Genomic DNA, 26,752 nt, shown 5'->3' with positions numbered 1-26,752 from the left:
CCACCTATTTTTTAAGGTTATGCAGTTTACATTAACAAGAGCTCTTCCCTAGGGCTTTCATAAAAGAGATAAAAGAGAATTGGTGGCCTCACTACCTTTCCTTTCATTATATATCAATGTGCTCTGAGTATATCAAACCCACCCCTAACAACTTTGTAGAAGCTCATTTGATTTAAAACATATCATTTTGACCAGAAGAAGAGTGCACATACTGTGAATTTTAAAATGCTAGTCACACAAAAATCCCAGACAAATGCACAGGTCTCTGATCAAAATTTGTTGTGTGTGGTTACAAGTTACTAGTCTGTTACTATAAACAATGTGCATGGTAAAATGTCTACTACGGATTAATGAACACAGCAATCTAAGATGCATGTGAATGTTAAAAACATTGAATATAGACAACTCAGTTCACATAGCTGATAAGAGACAGTGGTTGGAAGGTGAGATCCAAATCTCACACACTTCCTATGCCTATATGTATAAATCTTCCCTTGTGTAACTCTCATATCCTCCTGCCACCCCAATTGGAAATTCCAAAATGGACAGATATAACAAAAGATAACTGACAATTTGAACTACAAACACTTGGTTTAGTCAGTATTGGTATAACACTCCCTTCAATCCAGGAATGTGTCTGGTTACTCTCCTTTGTAAATCCTCTAAGGCATCAATAACTTTTGTAGCATATTGTCTAAATTAGTGTATTCTAAGTGGTCTAACTTAAACATGCTCTAATTTAAATGTGAAATCCCACAATGTAAATTCTCCACTCTGGAAGATATATCCAAATGTTTTATTCACCTATTATCACCTGTTTATCTTTCCTGTTTCCTTAAACTGAAGTAGGCAAATATGTTTGCTCTACTTGATTTAAGCTCTCCTAGTCCCTTTAAGACTCCCTCTGGCAAGGTGGAATAGTTGAACTGACAATAAGTTGTGAATGATTGTGTGGCATACTATTAATTTCCTCCTTTGTAAACTCCTCTGTCAAATAATCAGTGTAAAGTTATGCTATTTACTGTTAGCTTTCTGTAATACACCTATTTCTACCTCTAAAAAAATACTTCTTTCCTTGCTGATATTTTCTTTGCTATAGTAATATTTAAGAAAGCCCTTGGTATTAGTTTAAGTTCCCATATCTATACAATTTTCTATCTCTCTCACTTGGGTCTTCTGATATCTTTTTTGAGTTCAGTGTAGTGTATGTGCTTGGTCCTTTTTGTATTCTTTATGAAGTATCTTCTTTCTCTTTATTTTTTTTCTGTAATGATATATTAAATCATTTAGAGTAACATTTTCTACATGGTGATTTGTTAACTTTTAGTATAAATTTAAGCTGTGCCTCTAGCACTACGTTTCTGAAGTGTATTCTCTACTTATTCCCTATTTAAATCACCCTAATCTGTTCTTTCTCATTTTTTTAAAGTCTGCTTTTCTGTTAAAATCATAACAGAACAGAAGATCATTGCATTAGTGACTGCAATTCAAGTTATGTAATATCCCTTCAATGGTGATCATATTGTGTTAATTACACATTTCTACTTAAATACATACATATATAGTATATTTCATATACATAAGCAATGACTGTCCGCAGAGAGTATGGAAACAAGACTGTGAAAAGTATGAAAAATGTATAAAGGAATTAATGTTTGGCAAAGTCCAATGTGTTTGAGCGAGTGAAGAGATTTAAACATTGACACTTCTAGGTATGAGATACAGAATACAACAAACAATTCCACAGTACACATACATAGGAAACTTTGAGTTTAGTAGTCTGAAGACCTGTGATTAGGGATTTAAGTAACCTAGAGATCAACACATACTGTATCCTTTTGAGAAGATCATCCATATGCATTTGTAACAGTGTGTAATTTATACACACTGGATACAGAAGATGAAATAGATTAGGCAACTGCAGTGGGATGGTGTAATAATATGAAGTAAAAGAGGATGCCAAGTCAATGGTAACAAAATGAATCCAGAATTTCCTCCCCAAAAACCACTTGTCTTTGCAAAGCATCAAACAATAGCTTCAGTGGTATATGCTCTATGCAATACAGGGTCAGGAGGGAGTCAGAGATAAGAAATATTCACACATAAAAGCAAAAAAAACTTTCACAAATGTGTACAGCCTGCAAAGTCTTTCTGCTTCAGCTGCTCAACAAGAAATTGCACCAAAGATGAAATAACAACTGGAAACACTGTGCAAGGTGGTGCTTCATCAGTAATGCTATGATGTGAAATTAAGAAGAACTAGTAAAAAGACTTGAGACTTTTAACTACTGTCACCTCTATTACAGTCAAGGTGCTTATGCACCTCAATGTCCATGTCATTTTACTTAACCAGCATGGAACACCTCCTTTAATAATGGAGGGAATATTCTGAGATGCGCAGAGTATGATGATAAGTATAGTAGGTACACGTGAAGCATTATATCTCGTGTAGTTCTAAATGTAAATCAGAAATGTTTATGACTATACTGACAACTGAGAAACAAAATCTGGATATTTTCAAAATGTCCCTTGTACCTTAACATTTACAGATATCACATATGATAGGATATGTCATACTAAACATGCGGATATGTTTTTTTCCAATTGCAATTCATATTTTTGAGAGTCTAATCACAGAAAGTCACAAGAAATTTCTTTGTGATATGCTGTGTTAATTACATGTTTATTTCAAAACCTTTGGTCTGACCATTAAATACCACCTCTCTACTGACTGCATTTAACCAAACACCAGCACATATAATTAAAGCCAACGGATTCTGCTGCTCAGCAATCCTTAATTATGGGAGCCATTTACTAACTGCCATAAGTTTAAGTCTTGCTTTCACATGAGTGCAAAAAATTGAAAATATACAGAAAACAAAATCACTTTGAGAATAACAAATGGAACCCAAAATGTCAGTAACAATGGAGTCACATACATTTCTTACAACATATAATGCTTATGTTTATGATTTATTCCAGAGCAACAATATCTTTTTTCTTAATATTTTAATAAAACTACATGTAAACACTGTATTCTGATGTCCTAATTTTACACTGCACAATTTTAACATAACATCCTATGGTTTATATCCTTCACTGCTAGCTACTGATTCCAATATTTTGTTTGCCTCTTCAAATTCAGTGTTTCCCATTTATAAAGATATGTTATGTAGTGTTGTTATTGATACCTACAGTATATGTAATACCCTGCAGTTGTCTGCATTAAATGTCTTCTCCCAGATGTCTTGAATTTTATCTAAAATCTTTTAATTTCATTTTTTGCTATATTGTTTGCTAATCCTCTTTTTCTGGTATTGTCTGCAAACTTGATTTATTAACTATACCCAAATTTAAACATTTCTAAATTGCTAAATTAGAAATATTAGAGCCACTAACAGTGACTCCTGTTTTACTCCACTAATTAAACACCCCAATTTCGGTGTTAACTACAGTATATGCCCCTTCTCTGTGCTCTCTCTGATTTATTATTCATTAACTAGTTCTTAGTCCAAGCACACAGAGTACATTTTCCAGAATACATACTGTCTGTAATTAAAGAATTAATCATTTATAATAAAAATTATCACCAACCTTCTGAAAATCTAAACACACAATATTGTATGCTCTGCGTGTGTGTATTATTGTTGTTGCTTTCTCAAAGAATTCTTACCAGTCAGTTAAGTAAATTTTCTACCTTTTCTAAATGGTGTGGACTGTCCCTTAAGATCTTATTTACATACAGGTGATCTTCTAGTTTATTTGTAATAAAGTAGATACCCTTTTCTAATATATAGAAAAACTGTAACATATTTAAGTTTTGTTACCATTTTTATGGATGATAATTTTCCTATCCACAGGTACTATCCCTATCTAGATTGACTGTTGGAAGAGTTGTGTTAATGGCTTTTATTTCCTTCAGAAAAAAATATAGTAAACTGTCAGGGCCAAAAGATGTGTTTATCTTTTGTGTCTGAATCCCTTCTGCCTCTTCTATGCTAATTCTATTTGATACAAATTTTTGTACTTTCACTGCCTGAGGCATATTGTTAAAGTAATAAAGAAAACATATTTTGTTCATTTTAGTTTCCATTGCAATATTCCTTTCTATCTCTTTCTGTCTCTCTCTCTTGGTCTTTTCAATATCCTTTTAGCTGTACTTGCAATTAATTATTTTGCTTTTCATTAATTGCATCTTTATATTTTTAATCATTATAAAATGATTTTTCCTACTTTGATAAACCATTTTGGCTTCTAGCCTTTGATTCATTTACCATATGTATAAATCTATTCTGTGCCTCAAGCACAAACTCTTAAACTTTTGTTATCCATTTTCAATGATGCCATAGCTACCATAGATTCCACACCTCTTAGGATCTGTGTCATTCTTTCACAGTCTATGTTCCAGAAATTTTATTTTTTATTTGGATTATACCTCTAAAGTTTCATTTCAAAGGATATTTCTAAAAACACTTTATTATGATCACAGATCCCGCAAGGTTATCTCTCCTCAGTTTTTATCCCTTTCTCTTGATTATTTGAAAATAGTAGATCAATACAGGCATCCCCTCTCGTAGGTGTTCTGACAAACTGAGTAAGAAAGCAGCCATTAACCATGTCAGAAACCAGGTTTCTGTTTCTGACTGCTACTGGCACTCCTTTAGAATCTCCCCATTATATGTGGGGGAAGTTGAAGTCTCCCAAAAAATCAAATTTCTTCCTTTTCAAAAATATTTTAATTTCATTACAAAGTGTTGAATTTGAATCAATATTTGCCTTTGGAGCTCTGTATTAAGCTCCTATATACCTCCATCTACTCCATCAAATGTTGTTTTTTATATGTCTGACACATATAAATCCTATGACCCTTGATTTCTCCAGGCTAAGTTATTAAGATACTAGGCTAAGATACTAAATATTCTTTTTGATATATAGTTACACTTTCCTCATTCTATTTTCCTGCCTCTCTGAAAGCCACAGATCCACCAGTGTTGTGGTTCTCAACATCATTCTCCATTAACCATGTTTCTTTGACTGCACATTCATCATAATCAGCTGTTAATGTGTCAATTAACATATATCATAAGAACGGGGCTAATTGTTACAGTCAACCCACATTATGTTAAAGCACATTATGACCTGTGTAAGGTGAACTACTAATTCCCAAACCTGTATGAATCACCAGCTCACCTCATGCTTTTTCAGAAACTGTGGTGAGAAGCAGATATAGGGTAGGGTTTAATTCATATGCAATTAAATCTGTGTTGTGTTATTGGCACAGATTTCAATACCTGCATTTCCAAAAAAAAAAACATTGAATGTTTTCCTGAAGGGCATATTGAAATAAATTTTCTTCTGCAAATAGAACAGTTCTAAATTCTTTCTATTCTATACAGAATAGAAACAGAACCATTTTTTCATTATTCTACTGTTATGCACACCACCATATTTTCTTCTCTTGTTCTCATTAAGATATATCTGAACAGGTAAATACTTGAGCATTAAGTTCTCTATATAATATCACATATCTGACGTCTTCAAGGGGAGGACATTAATGACTTTCTGATATGAAATGAATAGTTATATAAAAGACTCAATTTATGGTTAATTCTACAGGTAAGAGTACAAGGTAGATGGTAAGGGGAACAAAAGAAAGAGAATGTGAGAATGTTTAGAATACTGAGTTGTTAAATCTCTCCATTCATTTACAGATTTCTGCCTTTCACACTTTCCCTCTAATTCATCTCCCACATTCCTTCCTTTTGCGCCACCCCCCTTCTCACCCCCACCCCTTCTCAAATTCTCTTTCTTTTGTTCTGCTTATACATCTCTTTGCCTCATATTCCAGCTACCTCATTCCCTCACACAACTTAAAAAGGCTCCACAGCTGAAACATGTTTTTTTGTTCTTTTTACTTTTCATTGCGGAATTAACCTCTGCAAGTCACTTTGAAGCTCATGTGCTGATGCAGCTCCCCATTCTAATCACTACATAAGCATAATATGACAAAACTGTTAAACACAGTTACAAGATATACAGTATGAAGCCTACTGGCATACAAGATGTTGAGTTATTAAGACAGTGGTCTGAAAGAATATTTTGTAATGTGATGGAAAAACAGAGACAGACTGTATCTGTGATGACCTTTACAAGGAAATGCCATAAACTCTGTGCAAAGTAGCAAAGTACTAAAGTGCCCTATCTCCCTTTGTATGTAAACTTGTCTTTGGATCAGCTAACATTCCAGAGTCTGTATAATATACTTTGCATGGGAGTACATGACTGCTGAATAAATCCTAAAAGCAAACATACAGTAGAGACATATTATTCACAGACATAAATTAGCAACAGAATTATTAACTCATACATTTTATAAGCCACTGATGCAAAGATGCCAAGATAAGAGTTATGTGTAGTAGTTTATCACAACTTCACAAGTAGTTTATCACACTCTTCCAAATGTTTACAACATTTTTAAGTGACTTCTTAATACTGTGTGTGTACATGCATCTGTGGTGAATACAGTATAAGTGTTACAAATGGGGTTTTGCATTTGAAATAACTGGAACAAGATCCTTGTTTCTTTGGTAGATTCTAGGAGGGAAAATACAGTATACATAAAAAAATACAAAGATCTAAATAGACATTTCCGAATTCACCAAAAAGGAGGTTCAGGAAAGCAGTCATACCTGTGAGCCTGTAGAATATCGTCCAGGTGTCCGAGAAGCAGAGCTTTTCCCTGAGCCAATAGAGGTCTCCACACTCTTCCCACTGCAGCAATGAGTGCGAAGACACTTGCCATACTCTTTACGAACCTGACAAGTAAAGACAGTTCATTTCCATAATTTTGTTTCAGCAGGAATTAAAATGTCAATCCTAAAAGCACCAAAGGATAGAATAACAGATTTTAAAATTTTAAAAGATCATGGACCACTTCTTGTTCTGCAGTATTTGGTGCTGAAATGGAAAACTGGGTATGCATTACATGGTAATTGTTGTGTACATGTCAGCATATGTTCAGAAAAATGCTGTAGTCTGATTTTAGACTACACGATAAAAGCTAAGACTTACTACAAAACATATATACTGGGTAATCCGCCATTATTTTATAACATTTAAACTCTATTTTTACCTCAGATCTTATTGAGCTGTCACATTCCATTATTCATGTAAAGTAATTCTGCACTGAGCACAACAGTTACTCCTGTGTTAGCTGACTGATTTATAACAGTAGTACTATCTCACACCCCTACTCTGTAACTACTCACACAGCCATTAAACTTTATTATATAGTGTCCAATAGTCTCATGTAAACAGACTGCCAATGTAACACAGGCATTTAACTTTACATTAATTCCCTTTGGCATAATGAACCAAGTGCTGGAAATAACTTTTCTCAAATGGGAACTATTATGTTCACCTAGTCAGAATTAAAGCTACATAAATAAATGTACAGTGTATATAAATCTGATTAATGTTTTCTGTATTGTGATCAACAGGGGAGGATAATTTATAGAGAATACCATGGTATAATACTGTACATGGTGCCCTGATGATCTCAGCCATAACATTATACAGATAGTAATTACATGTTCCAAAAAAAAACCTCTTATTTTTACTTCTTTTGAAATTACACCATGCAAATGAGATACTGCAGCTGGAGCTATGTGCATTATAACTTTAAAATTGTAAAGATAATGCAATTTTAACAGTCTGCAGTTTCTTTTTAGATTGTCAAATCTCCCTACCTTAATCAATTTTCAGATGTCCACAAAACACTGCTTTTCATTGTTATTTTAATCAGCAATACACTGAAACCCACGCTTTTATGACTTACTGTATAAATGCCAATATATATATTCAAATGTGTAGTTTTTGTCTATGTAAAATGAAGAGGTACTAAATGATTACTGTTTGGATAAAATACGCCAGGCAATGTTCTGGTATAAAATCATTAAATTCAAGTTTAGATATACTGGGGGGGGGGGGGGGGGGGTAGGTGAAATGTGTTTTTGAAAGTTTTTTTAAATGCTTTTATACTTCTCATCAATAATCAGACATGACCAGTGAATAGAGAAGTTACCTGGTGTGAAATAATCACACTGAATAACACGGAAGTAGAATGTTTTTAAAACAGTTGTTTCATACAATGCTTTAAAAAAAAGAAATTGTCTATGTCTCTCTTGTTTTAAATTAATAAATGTGGTATTGCTAATATAAACGTCTTCTGGAGCCATATGCTGTAACATCTGTTGTAAGATTACTATGAATTCTCAATAAGAAAAAAGGTGTAACTTAATATATTTAAAATTACTGCTAAAATACAAGTGGTATTTAAATACAAATAACAGAAATGTTTATATTAATTGTTTTGACATAGGACTAACAGTTCTCTCTGCATTAATACGTTTAGGTTTTGTAAATATAACACCAAATAAAACAAATGACATTAGGGTGCCAGTGAGCAGTAAAAGCACAGATTGCAAGTAGCTTATCAGGCAACATGATAAATATATACAGTACTGTACTTAAGAATATCCTTGTAATAAGGAGCAAATCTACTCATCAACTTTGAAAGGCAAAGCTTCCTCAAACCACATACAATGGGTTTATTCAGAGAAAACAGCTTTATTTGTAACACCTGTGTTTTTATCTGATCTGGATAAATGCCTGCTTTCATCATACAGCAAACACTGTACATTTTGACTCCATAAGTGTTGGAAAGACTTTAAAGTAATTATAGGTTCTGTACAAATGGTTCATGCAACAGAAGGTATTCAGTTCTCTTTTGTTTAAAAAAAATTCAGCATTTATTAATATATATATTTGTATGTCTCTGGATGTCCAACTTTTTGAATTTCCCATCAAAAGTATGCTATTCTACGAGTTAAAACAGTAGGGAAGCCTTGATATGATTTGCATAAACTGTTTATAGACAGGGGGATGTCTTATTCTGTCACTTTGGTATAACGGCCAAAGATTCAGACACTCAAAAAATTGTACAAATTCTTAACTAAAACCATTTGCTGTTAAGTCATTATTAAACCAGCCTTCTTGGAAGATCAATAGAGAAGACAGGATAGAAGGAATAGAGAAACAGAGAGGAAGTGAGAGAAAAGGAGAGAGCAGAAACAGTGACAGAGAGTACCTGTTTTGACACACTAAGAATCTAGAAATCACACAGGTAATTGAAGGGCCTTAAGTAAGGGACTGAAGTCTTATTTTTGTTGGATATACTGATTTACTATCCATCAGGCTAAAATAAACCTCTCATTTTGTTAGTGATGCATTATTTTGAATAGGGAAATAGGTTCCCAGCTGCTGAGCATCTCTTTTAGAATGTAATTTAGGACGAAGTGGCATCTTTTATTTGATGAGGCACATGTTACCTCTTTTCCCTTTATGATATCTGTGCCTTAGTTGGCAGGTAAAGTTCTGTGTCATTTGTGTCTATAGAAGGGAGGACTCTTAGGTCTATAAATAATAATTCTAGAGGTTTTTGTGTGTATTTGTTAAAATATTGTAAATATGTATTGTGTTATACTCAATATTTCCTGTGCAAGCTGTTGTCAGGACCTGACATTGATATTTGATTCTTATATCTTATGATAGACTTATCAGTCAAAAAATGTGGCTGTAATGGTACTGTATACTTCTTTCACAGAAAACTTTGTAATGAAACCTTTCGACATTTTTTCTACTTCGGTATGAAAGACATTTTCACATTTTCCTTAAAGAGTAGCGTTACATAAAAAACATATATGCTCTATAAAAAAAACATGAAGTTGTCCAATGGAAACAGTCTGAAGTTCTCTAGAACGTCTTGTTACCTTCCAAAGACAAGTAGATGCCATAATTGTACAGATTCTGCACTAATTTTGAAATTATGATTCATTATTAATGTACATAATTCAGATTCTTCTTATTGAACTATTGTTTTATATTTTAAAAACTGTATTTTTTAGTCTTATACTTACTAAAAAATCTAATCTAGACATATTAAAATAAATGTTTGAAAACAGTTTTAGAATTTTTGGTAATTCAGATCTTGTTTTTAACTTAGAAAAACAGGTTTCTGTACAAGAAAGTACAACGAAAAAGGAAAACAAATAACAATATAAATATAAAATAATTTAGTATACAGTAGCTGCTGCTCTAAATCCTTTCAAAGGATATTAACTTTGAACTTTGATGGTTGTTTTCTTTTTGCAATATAAAGTTTCACTTTTTGTGTAAACAGTATTTCAGTTTCTGAACTGGAGCACTGGAGATATTATATATATATATTAAATCCTCTTACCTTCTTTTGAAGGACACAGTGGAAAATGAAAATGAACATTCCTTGTAGGGAGTTGAATATTGTAAAAAGGTAGGCCATAATGACTGTGCTTTCATTGATGTACATCAGTCCAAAAGCCCAGGTCAATCCAAGCAGACAGAGAAGTGCAATAGCACCTATAACCCATGATCTGGAAAGAAGGTAAAGAAAACAGTCAATACGTGGATAAAAGATTAAAAGATTTTAAAATATGAAAGATTTTGATTAAAAAGTCATTTACATTGCACCTTTCAGAGTCTCTACTTAAAAATTAATCTTCTTCAATCTTCTATTATTATGAGGGAGAATTTGAATGTCTAGTTTTTTTTTTTCTCTGAGTACAGTATGTGTTAGACCATAAAAAATTAAATAGGTGAAAATATGTATTGCTAAAAAGTTGAAGATTGGAATGGATGTTCTATAGTTATATATATACTTAATTGTGTTCTATTTTTAAACATTAAAACATGAAAAGTTTCTTTGAGAAAATGGTAATGTATATAGATAATTAAATTTTCACTTGTTGAAGCAATTAAAAAAATTTAAGACTAGAATTTTGTTTTAATGAGAAGTTATTTTGTTGCAGTCAAATGTAATATTTTTGAATTGCAAAGAATCTACAATAGAGCTTTAATTCCATTAAAAAGGTGCCATTTTCTTCCAAAGATCAGTTTTACTTGTCTGTCTCATTTACTATAATGGCAATTATTTGATTAGCTAACTTGGCAGTAATCAGCATTACTGCCACTGAAAAGGTTATTAAATTTGATAGAATTCCTGGCACAGCTCAGCCATGACATAATTTTACTATAAAACCACGAGGTAGGTCCACTGTGGATAAAAAGGTTAGAATGAACCAGAAATAAATACAGACTGCAGTTAGGACAGTGGACTTTCAAAAGCCAGATAATGATGGAAACACCATCATTTAAATAGATGGAACATTCAGTCTGCAGTAGGTTTTAAGAGTCAACTGTCCTTACTTGACACCAAATAGATCCGCAGAGAAGATACACTTGATTAGTGTATAATAAAAAAGCAGAGCATTCAGAACAAATAAGCAACTGCAATAAAGCATGAAGTTTTGCTTTGAACAAGACTCTCAACTACCAATAAAAAACATACTTTGTATGGAGCTGGCTTGAGATACTGACAGGTGTAAATGAAGTACTAAGGCATATCTTTCTTGAAAATGCCATACGAATATAATAGCTAGGGGAGTGTGAATGAAGTGGAAAATTGGCAGAAAGGACTCTTCACCAGAAGAACAAACTGAGAGTGTACTTCAAGTTAATTGTCTTTTTTAGGGGGGAAACCTACTATTTGGTCTTTTCTTCTTAAAATTCTTTACCCATTAGGCTTTTACAAAAGGAAAAAAAAAAAGATAGAAAATGTTTTTTTTTATTACAGTCCTTCAGAGAACACAAAGGACAAATGCAGCCTTGTCAAAGTTGCACATGTAAAACAAAATATTGAAAGTAACTAAAATCAAGTATACTGTATTAAATGAAAGAACAGCATTCAAACTACAGGTTGGCTGTACTGTATGTGATCTTGAGTTTGTAAACAAAGTACTGTATTTAAAAGTTTCAATGACAATATTTGAGTGGAACTTTCTATTCCTTGTGCATCCAGATACTGTAGCAAATGTAGAAATTTTACAGTGGTAACCTAAGCCTGATTGACGAGTGGAAAACATACAAATAACTTTTGGTATCAACCTATTGCCTATTATCAATTTCAAAAACTATTTACATTTTTTCTAAGTAGGTTGCAGCATCTGTTCACAACCATACATTTCCTTTTATTATAGAACAGTAAGACCTGGCATCCATTTTAATAAAACATTAAGAACCTGTAGGCATAATTTAGAGCTTTAAAAATGTTACAGGGCTTTGCAGGATTTTCAGTGTTCCAAAAAGAAAGTTTTTGATTTAATTGTGTTAAACTGTACTGAGACACTGAACAAATCTAAGCTCGTTGTCGATTTTCACTTCAATTGGTAACATATTTCTTTATTGAGGCATAAATATAACAGAATTGGTTTTAGTAGAAAAACTTTATAAATGAATTCATTTACAAAATAAATCCAAACCATTGTACTCTGACTATTTAATAGACAATACTATATAATTTGTGTCAAAGGAGAATCAACTCTTATTTGAAAGAAATGATGCTTTCCATTTACTTAATTTTATGGTAGGGATAACATAAAAAAGTGTGTACAAGTGTGGTCACTCAATGGTTTCATGAGCATCACTGCTAAGCTCTGTTTCATTAGCTGATATTATCCATGTTTGACCTTCCCAGTCACCAGATCTGAACCTAATCAAGCATGGCATATTCTGGGATGATGTCCGAGACCACATTTCCCATGTCCATCACCTAGGTGTGAGTTGATTGAGCTTTTTGTGGAAGAACGATGTCACATTCCACTGCAACCACACACTTCATACATTTTCATTTACATGTTAACTTCTTTTTACTGGTGTGAGTCCTCATCTTTTTTTGCTATTAGTGGATTAGTGACTGGATTTTTCACTGCAGAGTTTTCTTGAAGACAGCACAAAAACCCTTCATGAAACAGTAGTGTGTGAGATAACCAGACTATTCTTTCACAAAGAAGCTCACACAGAAGTCAACATACATTACTGGATGGCATAGTAAATCAAGACCAGTTAACAAAAATAATTTTGTGGGCAATGCAAGCTTTCATGTAAAGTAGTGTCAATGAAAGATTAAAAGCTTCACCTACTTGCTACTGTAGGTCTTTGTCACCACTGAAAGCATAAGTATGGTATTTCTGTCTTTGTTCTCTAAGAGTCTGAAAGAATTATGTGAGTATTAATTGAAATATTATTATGGTATAAACACAGCACTGGGGCACCGGGTTCAATTCCGGTCCTGGAGTGTTTTCTGCATGGAATATGTATGTTCTCCCTGCATTCACTGTGTTTCCTCCCACAGTCAAAAGTTAGGTTAACTGGCTTTTGGGAAAATTAGTCCTCGTGTGAATGAGTGTTTGTGTCAGTGTCCGGTGTGAGTGTGTGCATGTTTGTGTTTGTGTCTGCCCTGTGATGGACTGGCATCTCATCCAGGGTGTAACCTGCCTTTGTTGATTGTCAGGATACAGTCTGGTTTCTAGAAAGGGTGAAGAGTCCAATGTTGTTAGTGTCATCATGAACATTATACACATGGGTGTCATCACAGCATTAAAGGTAAAATTATGTCACAGACTCACCCAAAAACTATCTATACAATATAAGCTCCAAAATATATTGTTTTTCTTTACTGTGATATTATTGTTTCACTTTATTATCGGTGAAAAAAATGTTAGATACATTTTAATAGTTTGAATCTTGACTTTAGTTCTCCTAATCCTAGTTTCTTCATAAAGTCTAAGTTTACCAATCACGAATTAATCATAAGGGATTATCATGCTTTTTTGAGGTTTACAAAAATATGTAATATAATGTACATAAATCTAAAGAAAATGAATGTTCAAAAAAACACATCCCAAGACTTGATAACATTTTTTGTTTTGTCAAAAAAATATAACGGTTCTGTTTTGAACTGTTCCTACAGTAAAATGTCACACAAAGAAAAATAGAAAAATGAAAATGCACGTAATACAAACTAATAGCAATTACACAGTTAGCTCATATTGATTTGTAGATTAAAGGTTGATTCATTGATATGCATTGAAATAGCAAATGTTTTTTTTCCCAAGTCTTCTAAGCAACTGGATTTAATGGCTTTAAAGGCACAGGATCTGTGTGTTCCCTATCGTATTCTCTGTGGCATTCATAGCTTTTATATCTTCTGACATTATTTTTGTGTCATCCTAAGTAAAGAATCAGAAAAAAAGAGAAGATTAGTGGGTAACATAACTAGCATTTCACAATGCTCTGAAGCTCAGAGGTGAAGCTTTATTCACTTATATGTTTTCTGTTTCTTCCTCTTGATTTACATCCTCTTTTCACTTAGTCTTGCAATATCTGGCCTTGAATTGCCTAAAAAGCTTCATTTAATGTCAAAAGTAGTTACCACGGAAACAACAACGGGGAATTACTAACAACTCATAGTATGTGGTATGAAATCAATGCAAAAGGAAACACAAGGAAAAAAGGTAATGATATACACTATCACTTGTAATGATTTGCTTTACTTTCCATGATTCCATTTTGAAAATGTATAAACATTGTGGGCTGAATGGACTCTTCTCATATTCTCATTTGTAACTGCTTATGTGTTCTTATATAAACCCTTTTAGTCTTGAAAGAGAAGATTGTAAAGGGACTTGATCAAAGTCAACACAGCGGACTCCTTTAGAAAGAACAGTGAAACACAAAACAGGGGACACCGATCAAAATTATTTCTTTGTACAATTAAAAATAAGAACAGGATGTGCTTCTTTATCCATAGGGTTGTGTGAATATGGAATGAGCTAAGTAGCTAAGTTATTGAAAGCAATGCACTTGTTTTTTTAACCACTGGATGAAATTCTTGGATCAATTAGCTAGTAACTATCAAACGAGCTAGACAGACTGAATGACCTCTTATCTTCTGTAAGTGTCCTTATGTTTTTTAAATTCTGATTTACTCTGTTGTTTAAAAAAGTCTGTGACCACTGCAAAAAAGGGACTATGTTAAAAATAGATTTTCCCCTAGATCTTTCATTAACATTGAAAAATGTATTAAACAGGATAGCATATTCAAATAGTAATTCATTGCTTTTGCAAAATGTTAGATTGTATTAAAAAACTGCTTTGCAGCAAAAGACTAAAACAAATAATTACGGAACCAAAATTGAAATTACTCTGAATTCCAACTTTGGGAATCCTGACAGTGGTGACATGGGATGTTTTGCTTTGGTTCTCAGGTGTTCCTTTTTTAAGTTAATAAAGAATATGAACCATCTTGTCCCTGCATATTGAGTTGAAAGAGAGTAATTTTGAGAACACAGTTGAGTTCAACCCACTGACGTGGAAGTATCACTTTATAGAGTACTATACATTCATTCTCTGAATGCATCCTGTAAACATTTCAATTACAAAATGACATTAAACATTTTTTAGCAAACACTTTGGTTTTCATCATTTTTCTTTACATTGTCCAGTAATTACTTGTATGTTTTGTATATATGATATCCCTCAGAAAACATGTTATGAATTACAGGCTGTGTCGCTTATGGAATGGCACAGTAAAGTAAAATTAGAATGAAATACAATTATAAATAAAACAATTTTCATACAGCATAATATTATTCTAGATACTGTATGTGACCATCGCGGTTCCGCGCGGTCTCGTGCCCTCCGCCACCTGTTCCGTCCCGCAGCACCTGGGTCGCGAACCTGGGTCTCCGGCGTAACGCAATGGGGAACCAGCCGCATGAGCTAAAGGAGACCTCCCTCAGCCCAGGCAGCTGAGGTCCCTGCTACGCGCAGGGGGGCGCTGACGTCACCGTATCCGAACTAGCTCCACTACATGTACATAACTTTTTCAATTACACTGTGTGGAATTACCTTTTTACAATAAAGTATAAAATACTGGAAATGACTGGAAAAGACTGGAAATGTGGAAAAGACTGGAAATATAAATAAAATGACAAGTCTGTACCATTTTCTTTTTTAAATTCCTAAAAAGAAATGTAATATGTATCCTACAGTACATCTCTAATCAGTAAAATAATACACATATATTACGGTTTGCTCTTCTGTCTCAGTGGGAATGACAGAAGTCTTCATGGATACATTGTTTGGTCTTATAAACATGTGATGAAACAAAAATAAAAATAAAACTCAGCCACAGCTCAGCTCTTTCTTACTTGATGAAGGGTCTTTTATCCTCATAGCTTAAAGAACGCATAGACAAAGACAAGAACACTGATATTAGAAAAGAAAAAGGAAAAGTAAAACAAAAACTTTACCCAAATTTTGGAAATTTACAGCAATAGAACACATTTTCATGTGAACACATAAAGCATTAACAATGACATCCAGACCAATTCTCATCACAGTGATATTCTGTAAGACTCACAACATTTGTGGTCATGCTAACCTTCCACTATACTGTAAGTATCCACATTGGAGCAGACATCCAATCAATCTCCAATCTTCCTATTTAAAGAAAATTCTTATTCTACATTCAATGCACATTAAAAGGACATATTCTAATGGGAAGGTATGTCACACAAGTGACAACTGCACAACTGAATTCTTTATAAGTTGTGTAATTCCTTAGAAATATACTGTATTCATGGTTACAGGGATTCAGTTGAAGTTAAATGTGTCAATCACTTGGAATTGAAATACTGTACTTATAGGAACTGCACAGCCTAAATTGGCTTATACCATTTTTTCAAAATTAATCTGCATTTGAGGAAATAAAAAGTAAACCACGTAAAGAAAAGATTATGTGATCATTAATAGAATCCATTTTTGTCCTGCTGTATCTTATTTTGGAAAACTGTTTGATATTGATAAATTGCATTTTGTTTCATACTGTACCTTCCCTCAAACTACCAATTATTAATCAATCCGGTGCATTGCTGAGCATTAAGTCAGTAGAGATGAAGCCAATATATACAGTATATTCAGAACAGCACCGCCTGTTTTCATACAAAGCATTTACTGCACCAGCTGAAAAGTTAAACCCTTTTTGAAAGGAGAGACAGCTCTACCCTCTGACATTATTGCAAAGTAATAGACTTCATGTGAGCCACTGGGGACAATGTTGCTGCCACAAGATGAAGGATTCCCTTCTTGGGAATACAACCTGTTCAGCAGAACCTGGTGACACTCATTCAGTTTTAGGTTGCTGTACGAGGATGTCTAGTCAGCTGGCACCAACTTGAACCAGGTACCTCTGGGCTATAGCCCAAATCTCACTTCAAACAAATACTCTTACAATGTACCCACACATGATGCAAACCATAGTATAAATACATGGTCTTGTGATGGGGTTGAAACCAATTTCACAATCCATTTCATAACAAAGATGACATGTATAGAAAAGCAATGCTCAACTAATTTGATAAGAGTAAAATCTCTTTTCTTTTTCTCATCTGCATTTATCATTAACTGCTCTCAAATAAAAGGTGGTGAGACTTTCATTATTTTAAATAAATAGGTCATGTGCTGAAAAAAAAGAAGTGATTAATTAAATTAATGTTATGAACGTTACATGTAATGCTTCCAGATGTCTTGTAATTGGGTAGTGGGGACAGTATTTAATTGAGGTGATAACTCTAGCATGGTCAAAGAAAATGTAGGGCCAGGGGAAGAAAATGTATTAACCATGAAAATAAGAAATATTTAACTGTGATGAGACAGCGGAGTCACAGTGGATAAAGAAACACACATTGCCAAAAAAGAGTGCCAAGCAGATCGTTGAACTAAAATAAATCAACATGAGTGCATTGTGAAACCAAAACTGAAACGCTTAAAGAAATAGAAAACACATATCAACAGCCCAGAGACTAAACAGCTGATGTGTGATTTAAAGTCAAGCCCCATTTTGCCATTTTCTGTTCTGTGAATACAATTACCTAGCTGCTGATCCTTAAGGTTTATTAAGTGAAAATCCAAGTACTCAAACTTTCACAACTGAAGGAAGGATTTATTCAAAAGTATTCCAAAATGTGATCAGAATTGTCTAAATATCAATACTAAAAGCATTCTTTTCAGGTATAGTATATCAATATTTCCATCAAAAAGTATCATATCATACTGTATATCACATATTTAGATCAAAATGGAACTTTTGGACACATTAGCAATTTATTACTCATTATTACTCATTTCTATTACCATTATTTTTTAATATTTTACTTCTTTTTAACTCAAATAAAGACATCACTCTAAAATTAATAGCAAAGATTTGGTTTCAAATACAGTATGTCTTAGTAATGTTCTTCTGCCCTGATGTTGTTATTACAGTTTTTGGTTTCACATTGTGTTCTGGAAAAGAGGGGAAAGTGAAAGGTAACACAGGGTAAAAAAAGTGGTGGAAGTAAGACTGACAAAGAAAACTGATGGAATATCTGTGGAAAAGATGGTACTGAAGTAACTTCAGAAGTGCTCATTAAAATATGACAGAGTGCTCTGTAGGATTAGTATCAAACGGTCATGTCTTTCAGCTGTGAACACTCTGCAGCAAAGCACTGAGAGATAATCTACTGCTTAGTTTGCTAAAGAGGGCTATCACATTCTCTGAAAAATAATGTTCCAAAATTTCTAGTTTCCTAAGTGTCAAATCTTTTAAAGTCCTAGGTTCTGCATAAAGCAAAAGCATCATTGAAACAGTGTTTAGCTTAGATCTACTTAATATTCATTAAGCAAAGATTCTACAGGATACAGGCTGCAGTGAAATGCTAATAATGGTAACGTAATTTATTTCTGTATGTAACCTGTAGTAAAAATGAAAAATTACATTACTTTGGAATGATCTCATTCTGTATTTCAAACAATGCTTTGTGTACTTTTATTGAAGTTTTATTTTTAGAAGTAAACATTTTTTAGGAGTAAACACTGTCATCATTAATTAAAATTACAAACTTTTACCACAGAACAGTAAAAAAAAAACAATTTAAAATAATTGCTGTAAAGAGCAAACAACTTCACACTTCACATAATTGGAAAGCAATGAGTAAATATTCTATTTTATGCTCAAAATAAATATAATGGACTGCAATAAAATGGAAATTAATTTTGAATGATTCTGTGCAATTATAATTGTTATTTATTAAGGCAAAAAATCTCTCTGCACAGATGTGTTTTTTATGTCTATTTAGTATGTACACCAATTATTTAAGACTAGATAAACAGATTTTGCTGTATCTACTGTATACGGTATATATAGTTTTTGACTTTATGCATGTAGTATGTTGTTGAACTGATACATGAAAAAGGGTATCTTTTGTAGCAAAAGCAAATATTTGAGTCCATAATAAATCAATAATAAATCTTAATACAATACAAATGTTTAAAGTTTCCTTAAATACTCATCATATAAAGAAATTAATGTATTTTGGGATGCCTCTCAAAAGTATTGGGTATACCAGAGATATATAAAGATACGTGTCAGTACAAAAAAAAGTGAAAAATAGTCCCAACTTTTAATTCAATTCCTTTAATTGGCATGGAAAATGTTTTTTTTCCTCCTATGTCTGAACAAAAACAATAATACAAACTCAGAAATAATTGTTTTAAAGGAAACATGTCTGGTAGTGGGTGATACGGTGCCACAGTGGTTAGCGTTGCTTAAATATAGCACTGAGGTCCTGGGTTTAATTCTGGACCTGGGCTGCTATCTGTGTGGAGTTTGTATTTCTCTCTGTGTTTGTGTGGGTTTCCTCTGGGTGCAGCCAGTTTCCTCCCACAGTCCAAAAATATACAGCTTCTGGGAGAATTGGTTGTAGATGTCAGTGAGTGTGTTCCAATGTTTGTGTTTGTGAGTCTGGCCTGTGATGGATTTGTTGTCCCATCCATACAGTTAGAAAATGGATAGATGTTTGAAATGTACATACATGTCTATAGACAGGATATTCCCCCCTATATATTTAACTTTTAATTTACAGTTAAATATATCTAAAAATGATGCTGTAATAATTTAGATCAGGGTTTTAGAACTGAAGGCTCAGATGATTTCTTCTATTTCGCTAACTTTAATTATCTTAATTATATAACAGTGCAAATTCAGTACTTCTCTCCAAACCTCAAAACGTTGTGCAGATGCTATACCTTGTATTATTGTCATCATGTAATCATCACATAAACAATTACTTGAGGAAATCCTTTTATAAATATTAATGACATATTTCCAAAATTAAGTGAATTACGTAGTTTAGACCTTCACTTGGAACAAAAACGTGGAAAACTGAAATTGGGATTTCCGGAGACCTTAAATATTTTAAGGAATTAAAAAAAAATAAGACTACTGCTCTGAAACACTTGCAGTAAAGGAAATTATGTTTCTTATTTCACAAACAAGTAAGGAAGAAATCACAGGAATGTCACTGTCAGGAAACAGTAGACTAGATGTTTCTAAGTGGGTTCACAGGAAAAGAGAGGGAGGGAAATGGCATAAAACAGTGTTTTCAATCAATATGCACACATTTTGATTGAAAAAAAAAGAAGGTCCGCCAGAGGAGAAATTTCATCTCTTACCAGTGCCATTCCACACTAATGCAGCCATCATAATAACGATAGCTAAAATAAAGAAAATGAAGAATATAATAGAAAAGACAAAACATACATAAAAACGGAAATCAAAGCATGGTGAGGATAAGACTTAAAAAACAATGGGAAATACATAATGCAGTGTACAGTCTTTCATTTATTTTAAATTCTTTTTAAAGTTGTTATTGCTTTTCCACTTCCAGAGAATATTTCACATCACAACTAACTTCTTTAAGTTCCAATTGTGATGATTTCAATTTAATGTTTTGGTTCTTGGTTTTTAAGGTCCAGAACTACACAATTGTCTAAGCTTAGGGGGAAAAACAATTCTATGCTGTGAAGGGAAATACAGTATGCACCATCTGTCTGTCTGATAAGTCACAATCGTGAAACAAAACTTTATCTGAATAAACAGATAAATGCAATATAGGTTGATTTTGCTCTAAGTACTGTATGGCATTATAACCATAGGTCCTCAAATTGAATTTTTCCCTTTTTATCACAACTTTAAAGATCAAATAATTTTAACATTCTGATTCAGTGTATGAGTTAGGCTGTAACATCTTCCTTTTGAGCCAATTCTAAGTGTTCTATGTTTGGCTGTGACTTTTGGCCATGCTATTGCAACTTATATATAGTAACTATACGATCACTATTAGTTGCTAAGAATTAAAATTAGTTCTATAATACTACAATGAAAAAAAGAAGAAAAAAGATGATATCTTCATTGACCAACAAGACAGAACCTTGGTTTAACATCACATCCAAAGGATTGTTTTGACAATTCTGGCACCACTTGGTGGTCCATCAATACCATTTACAGCAGTAATCTGGTTTTACCGAAACCTGAAAAAACTGGTAACGGGTTAGTGAAAAACTAACCAGATACTAATAACCAGAAAATACACTATAACCAGTTTTTATACACAAGGAAAAGGTAACTTAAAAAAATATTAGAATGAAAACCTTTCAGATTTGTCAATATATGAAACAATCTAAATTCTGTTTTAATATTAGCAGCTTTTCCTTTAGGATCTGATATTTATGGGCTAACTTATGTTTTCCAGAAGGGAATAGACATGGTGGAGTTGTTTCAGTTGCCACTAGAGGGTGCAGAGTGTGTAGGGACCTCAACTGGACCTCAAGAAACAGCTGCAAGTAAAGCAGATGGCAGGGGGAGTACATAGCATTCTCCTTCCAATTGAAAAGGCCTTAGTCTCCATTTTCTTAGCATGAATAGGCATCCTTAACAACAACAAGAATCTGCCCTTGATAATTCTGGTGGAAGAATGTTCTAGACTGATAGAATACCATTAGCATCATCAGACATTGACATGCAAGAGCTGTTTAAAAGGATGATGCCTTCTAGTTTTATCTTCCAGAAAGGTTTATTCACATAAATCAGTTTCTTTGTAGTGTTGTGTGAAGTTTTCTTTTAAATATCCCATTACTGCTGTTTAAACACAATATTTTGTGAAATGTCCTAGTCACCTGTCAGTTATCTGAAGACAGCTTTGATAGGCCTTACTGCCAGTATCAAAGAGCAGCATGTAAACTACCCAGCCTTAAGAAAGAGCTGTCACAGAAAAAAGCCTGTGACCTCTATTCTGTCCTCTATCCCTGGGGAGCCCTAGTTTATCCCTGTGATGTCACTGGGCCCCATACCATTCTGTAGGATGCAAGAATGCTTTACACAATACCCCCCCCCCCCCATCTAAAGACTGAAAAAGTTCATTGTCTCTGAAATCTGTGCAGACCAATGTTAATTTGGGTGTTTTCTATTCTTTTGCAAAAGCTGTGATTCTCAAACTGAAACATTCCCTCTATACTAATGAATGATTCAGCTAGAGATTGTTCTTATCGTTGGCGAATAAAGAAAACTGAATTATATATTGATCTTTCTTGATGTGATTGCTTTTGTTATATTACTGTACTTTTCATCTGAAAACACTCCTATTCTCATTAGTTTTCATTTATTATGGAGAGAAAATGACAGATTGTTCTTATATTTTATTTTCCACATGCAGCTACGTAAAACAAAAGCATGAATATGCAGTTTCTAAATAGCTCAATAACTTAAATAATACATTTGAATGCAAAGTTCAACAGGCATGCCTCTTAATTCTGAACTCAATCCATAATATATCATAAAGGTCTTATGCTCATTTAATTTCTGATGAGTAAAAAGTTTGCAGTTAGACTATGGTACTTTAATACGCTTTAACGCTTGAGTTAAAGCTCTATGGTACTGTATACAGAGTGAGTAGAAACAACAAATATTATACTAATATTAGGATCTAAACAGAAGCATTGGAGAGGTTACAAAAGAACATATTGTGAGATGAACATTGCCTTGAAATATATATATATGTTTTTGGTAGGAACAAAAGAAACTAATATATTGCTACCTAACTCTCCTACCTACTGTCACAACCATGTTTTACTTTGTTTCCAAAAACCTGAAGGACACATTATCATGAAATAACTCAAAATGCACAAAATGTTGACAGTGTAACTTACAATCTGGTACAGAGTCTTTGTGTGCTACAAACACGAAGGCACGTGTTACTGTCAAAAGCAGAAACAACACAGAACAAATTTCTTTTGGATAAATGCAAGATTCAAATCACTCCAGAGGTGATCATGGTAAGGATTTCAGATTATCTTCAGGAAAGGTGATATCCTAATGGGCATATATTTTACTGTCCACATTACACTTTAACGTTGTCTTCATGAAGCAAAAAGAATATGGGGTTACAGTATGTAACAAGGATGTAGTCTTAAAAATAAAGAAGCCTGAAGGATATTGTCTGACATTGCTCACTTGCTATTTAGACTACTAAGAGATAATAGTTCAGGTGGGTAGCTGTGTCAGCATGCGTAGGCTGCAAAGGAACAAGTAATAGGTTTATTCCATGCTGAAAAAAAGAAGAAAGAGAACACAACGTTTCGGCCGTGGAGCCTTCTTCAGGTGTGAGAGAAAGATAAAAACACTGATTTAGTCCTGTTTTTCAGTTTCTTTCCAAGGTCTTTGAATTTGTTTATTGTTGGACATGTTTATGCCAGTGTTGTTTGTCCCACCATGAATAACAGCATTCAGATCTTCTCTTGCCCTTGTGAGCAACCATCTCCTCCTTGGATGACATTAGCCACCTTAACCTCAGGGACACAGGAACCCTGATTATTTATTATATAAAATATTTTTCATGTCAAGACACTTTGGTACTTGTTGAGTGTAACTTGTACCAAAGCTCCCAAACCGATACCTAAACTCACTTAAGTGTATGTAGTAATATGTAGTAATTTAGCATGCCATTTATTTCATGCCCTTGTTATGAGACTTTTTAATTTTCAGAACACATTTTAAGACATTCTCAAAGTAAAAACAAGTTAACTGGAATTAAAGAGCAAAATACTTCAGCATTTTAAACTTAAAGGTTAATATACCTTTAAAATAAATCTTTTGGACTGAATGTTTTAACCAAATTGATAACTTTATTGGATTATATTTTCTGTTTCTACCAACTGATACAAAAGTGTCAATTAAACATACATGTAAACATTAACTGATGCTTTACTAAATTATATCAATTGTCCAATGTCAACATAACTAATATGGATAGCAGAAAAGAATGAGATGTATGGAAATGTAAATGTCATATTCATTGCCTTTCCTCTGATGGGTTGCTCTTAACATCTTTGCCTTTCAGTTGATCTTTTGACCTAGAATTGCTTCTGATAATTGGCCTACTGTACCTTTCCATTTCATTTATATGCACTTATGCCATCCAGCTTCTTCTGTGCTACAGGCTTCTAGCAATATATTTGTTTTTTTCTTCACTTTTCCTATTCTCCCATGCTGTTTGCATACATTTACTTGGTTGCAGTATTGTTGGTTTATTTTCTCCTCTCTTATCATTGTTGGTAACAAAATAAAGCATGCCTGCATTACACATACAGAGACAGTAGACTTATCTCTTAGTAGGCTGCAAAGGAACAAGTAATAGGTTTATTCCATGCTGAAAAAAAGGAGAAAGAGAACACAACGTTTCGGCCGTGGAGCCTTCTTCAGGTGTGGCACACAGTATACAGTATTTGCTTTTATTCTAACTTGCCCTTGGTGCTGTTAATATTTAATAATACTTTAGTAATTTAACTAAAACATGATAATATGATAGTAAAATGCAAGTATTCTTTTATCTTTGCCCGTTTCTTGGATTCGCCTATGGATTTATTCTTTGGATTGTTTACATCGGCCACACCTTCCCTGTACACCTGCGCACCATGGACACGCCCCCTGTCTCCAGTCCTGTCTCCTGCCCCGTCTCCTGCATGGCTTTTTCCCCAGTGTTTCCTCACTACTTCGGATTGTGCCGTCCGCATAGGGTCCGGAAATAACTGTTCGTTACACTAAGAGCAGTAGGTAGATTTTTACCCATAGGGCTGTGAAGGCCATGAACTAGTTACCCAGCCATCTCACTTAAATTGATACTTCCTTCTAGAAAGGGCCAGATGATATCCTTAGATCAATTAGCCACTAGAAAACAAACAAGCTAGATGACCAGTCCTGTTTGTAATTTTTCTTATGGTCTTTTTACAGGGTTGAGAACCCTGTTCTAGACAAATATGTATCTGAGTACATAACTCCCACCTATTAAAATAAACTGTTTATCTTATAATCAGTGTACTACACAATTTTATTATAGCCTCCCCCTTATTAGTTTAGTATTCACTAGCATTTCTAATTTAATACATGCAGAGATAATGAGAAAGAGGCTTGTAATATACTGTAGATCTGAGGCAAGGATAAGTAGAGCTTCAATAGTCCTTATCTACTGTATTTCATACCATTTCAAAGTTCAAATTTAAATTACTCTTTCTTCAATAAAACTTTACAGATGTGCTCCATGACAAAGAAGGGTCCTGTTAAGTGGGGGATAGGCTAGAAGAGCTAAAACATAAACCAAGCAGAAAAAATACATTTCTTTTTTTTTTACCTTGTCCTTGCTAATTTCTATTCTACCTCAAAAATAAAGACTAAGGGGCTTTGAAAAAAAATCAGAGATAAAGTACTGTAATTTAAAAGCACAGATCAGGAAGGAGGTACAAAATATCTCTGAAAAGTCTCTGAATATCCCTGTGAGCACAGTCTTCTCGTTCATCAAGAAATCAAAGTTGCATCATACCACCTAAAAACTGCCTAGATCAGGCCACCCCTCCATACTGAGCAGCCAGGCCAGGAGGAAACCGGAAAGGGATGCCACTGCGAGTCCAAATAATCTTTTGAAAGAGCTAAAGAGCTACAGAGTTCAAGGCTGAGATGGGAGTGAACGGCCATGAGTGAACAATATCACTTTATGTGGTCACTCAAGGTTTTGTGGTCAGATCAGACAAAACTGGAAATTGTTGTAATAATTCCAAAGCTTTATGCCTGGCACAAAACCCCCACATCACCCAGAGAACACCATGGCTGCAGTTAAATATAGGGGTGTCTGCATCATACTATGGGATTTCTTGTCCTCAGAAAGGATTAGAAAACTTGATATATATAAACTTGATGTAACACATCAATTTCCCTTTGGGATCAATAAAGTCTTATCTATCTATCTATATAAGTGAAAGAAAAATGGATAGAATGAAGCACTGGCATATGGAGCAGATGGGAGACTGGGAAATTACTTCACCAGATGAGCTAAATTTAGTTATTTGAAACACTCCAGAGTAAGATGTAAATGTTTTAATTGAATCATGAATCATTTTTGATCTTATATTTTTTCTCTGAGGGCAAAAACATTAAATGGACTCGTTGGTATAATCTTGGTTGGATATCTTGGTAGATTTTTTCCCGTCCATGCACTGGGCTGGATGGCAGGTGATCTTATTTGATAAAAACTTCATTTATCTAATTAGGGAAGGCCATATTTACTTAAATTCTAACAAGAAATGTATTATTCCCATATAGTTTATGTAGATGGGGTGGAATCTTTCTTAGGACATTTTGAACCTTCCTTGTGAGTAATGATTTGGTCTGGGGAAACATTTAATCACACCAAAAGCATTTTTCAGTTTAATCTTATTAGCAGATTCATTTTACTTCAAAATTATGGTGCTATTCCACACCAGTGTGAAAAAAGTTAAATTGCATGTCTTCAGGAGATAGCACTTTATCACCAGCATACTGTTCTTTAGCACTACCTGTTTTCTAACTCCCTTCCTTAAGACTTTAGGGGAATTTGCAAACTATTATCAAGCG

General features: G+C 33.7%; 1 protein-coding gene across 1 annotated transcript in view; it reads right to left on the bottom strand.

Annotated features, from left to right (window-relative positions):
• Window positions 1-26,752, bottom strand: part of adgrl3.1 (adhesion G protein-coupled receptor L3.1) — a 264,360-nt gene that overhangs the window by 22,161 nt on the left and 215,447 nt on the right. Inside the window, exons 18-21 of the mRNA XM_088939011.1 lie at window positions 20,488-20,529; window positions 16,146-16,172; window positions 10,301-10,469; window positions 6,690-6,815 (exon numbers count right to left, since the gene is read on the bottom strand). Coding sequence (XP_088795137.1) covers window positions 6,690-6,815; window positions 10,301-10,469; window positions 16,146-16,172; window positions 20,488-20,529 — 364 coding nt within the window. The remainder of the gene's footprint in view (window positions 1-6,689; window positions 6,816-10,300; window positions 10,470-16,145; window positions 16,173-20,487; window positions 20,530-26,752) is intronic.

This window comes from Atractosteus spatula, chromosome 1 (assembly GCF_055471065.1).
Source record: "Atractosteus spatula isolate fAtrSpa1 chromosome 1, fAtrSpa1.hap1, whole genome shotgun sequence".
NCBI lineage: Eukaryota > Metazoa > Chordata > Actinopteri > Semionotiformes > Lepisosteidae > Atractosteus > Atractosteus spatula.
This window is presented reverse-complemented; position numbering and strand designations above follow the sequence as displayed.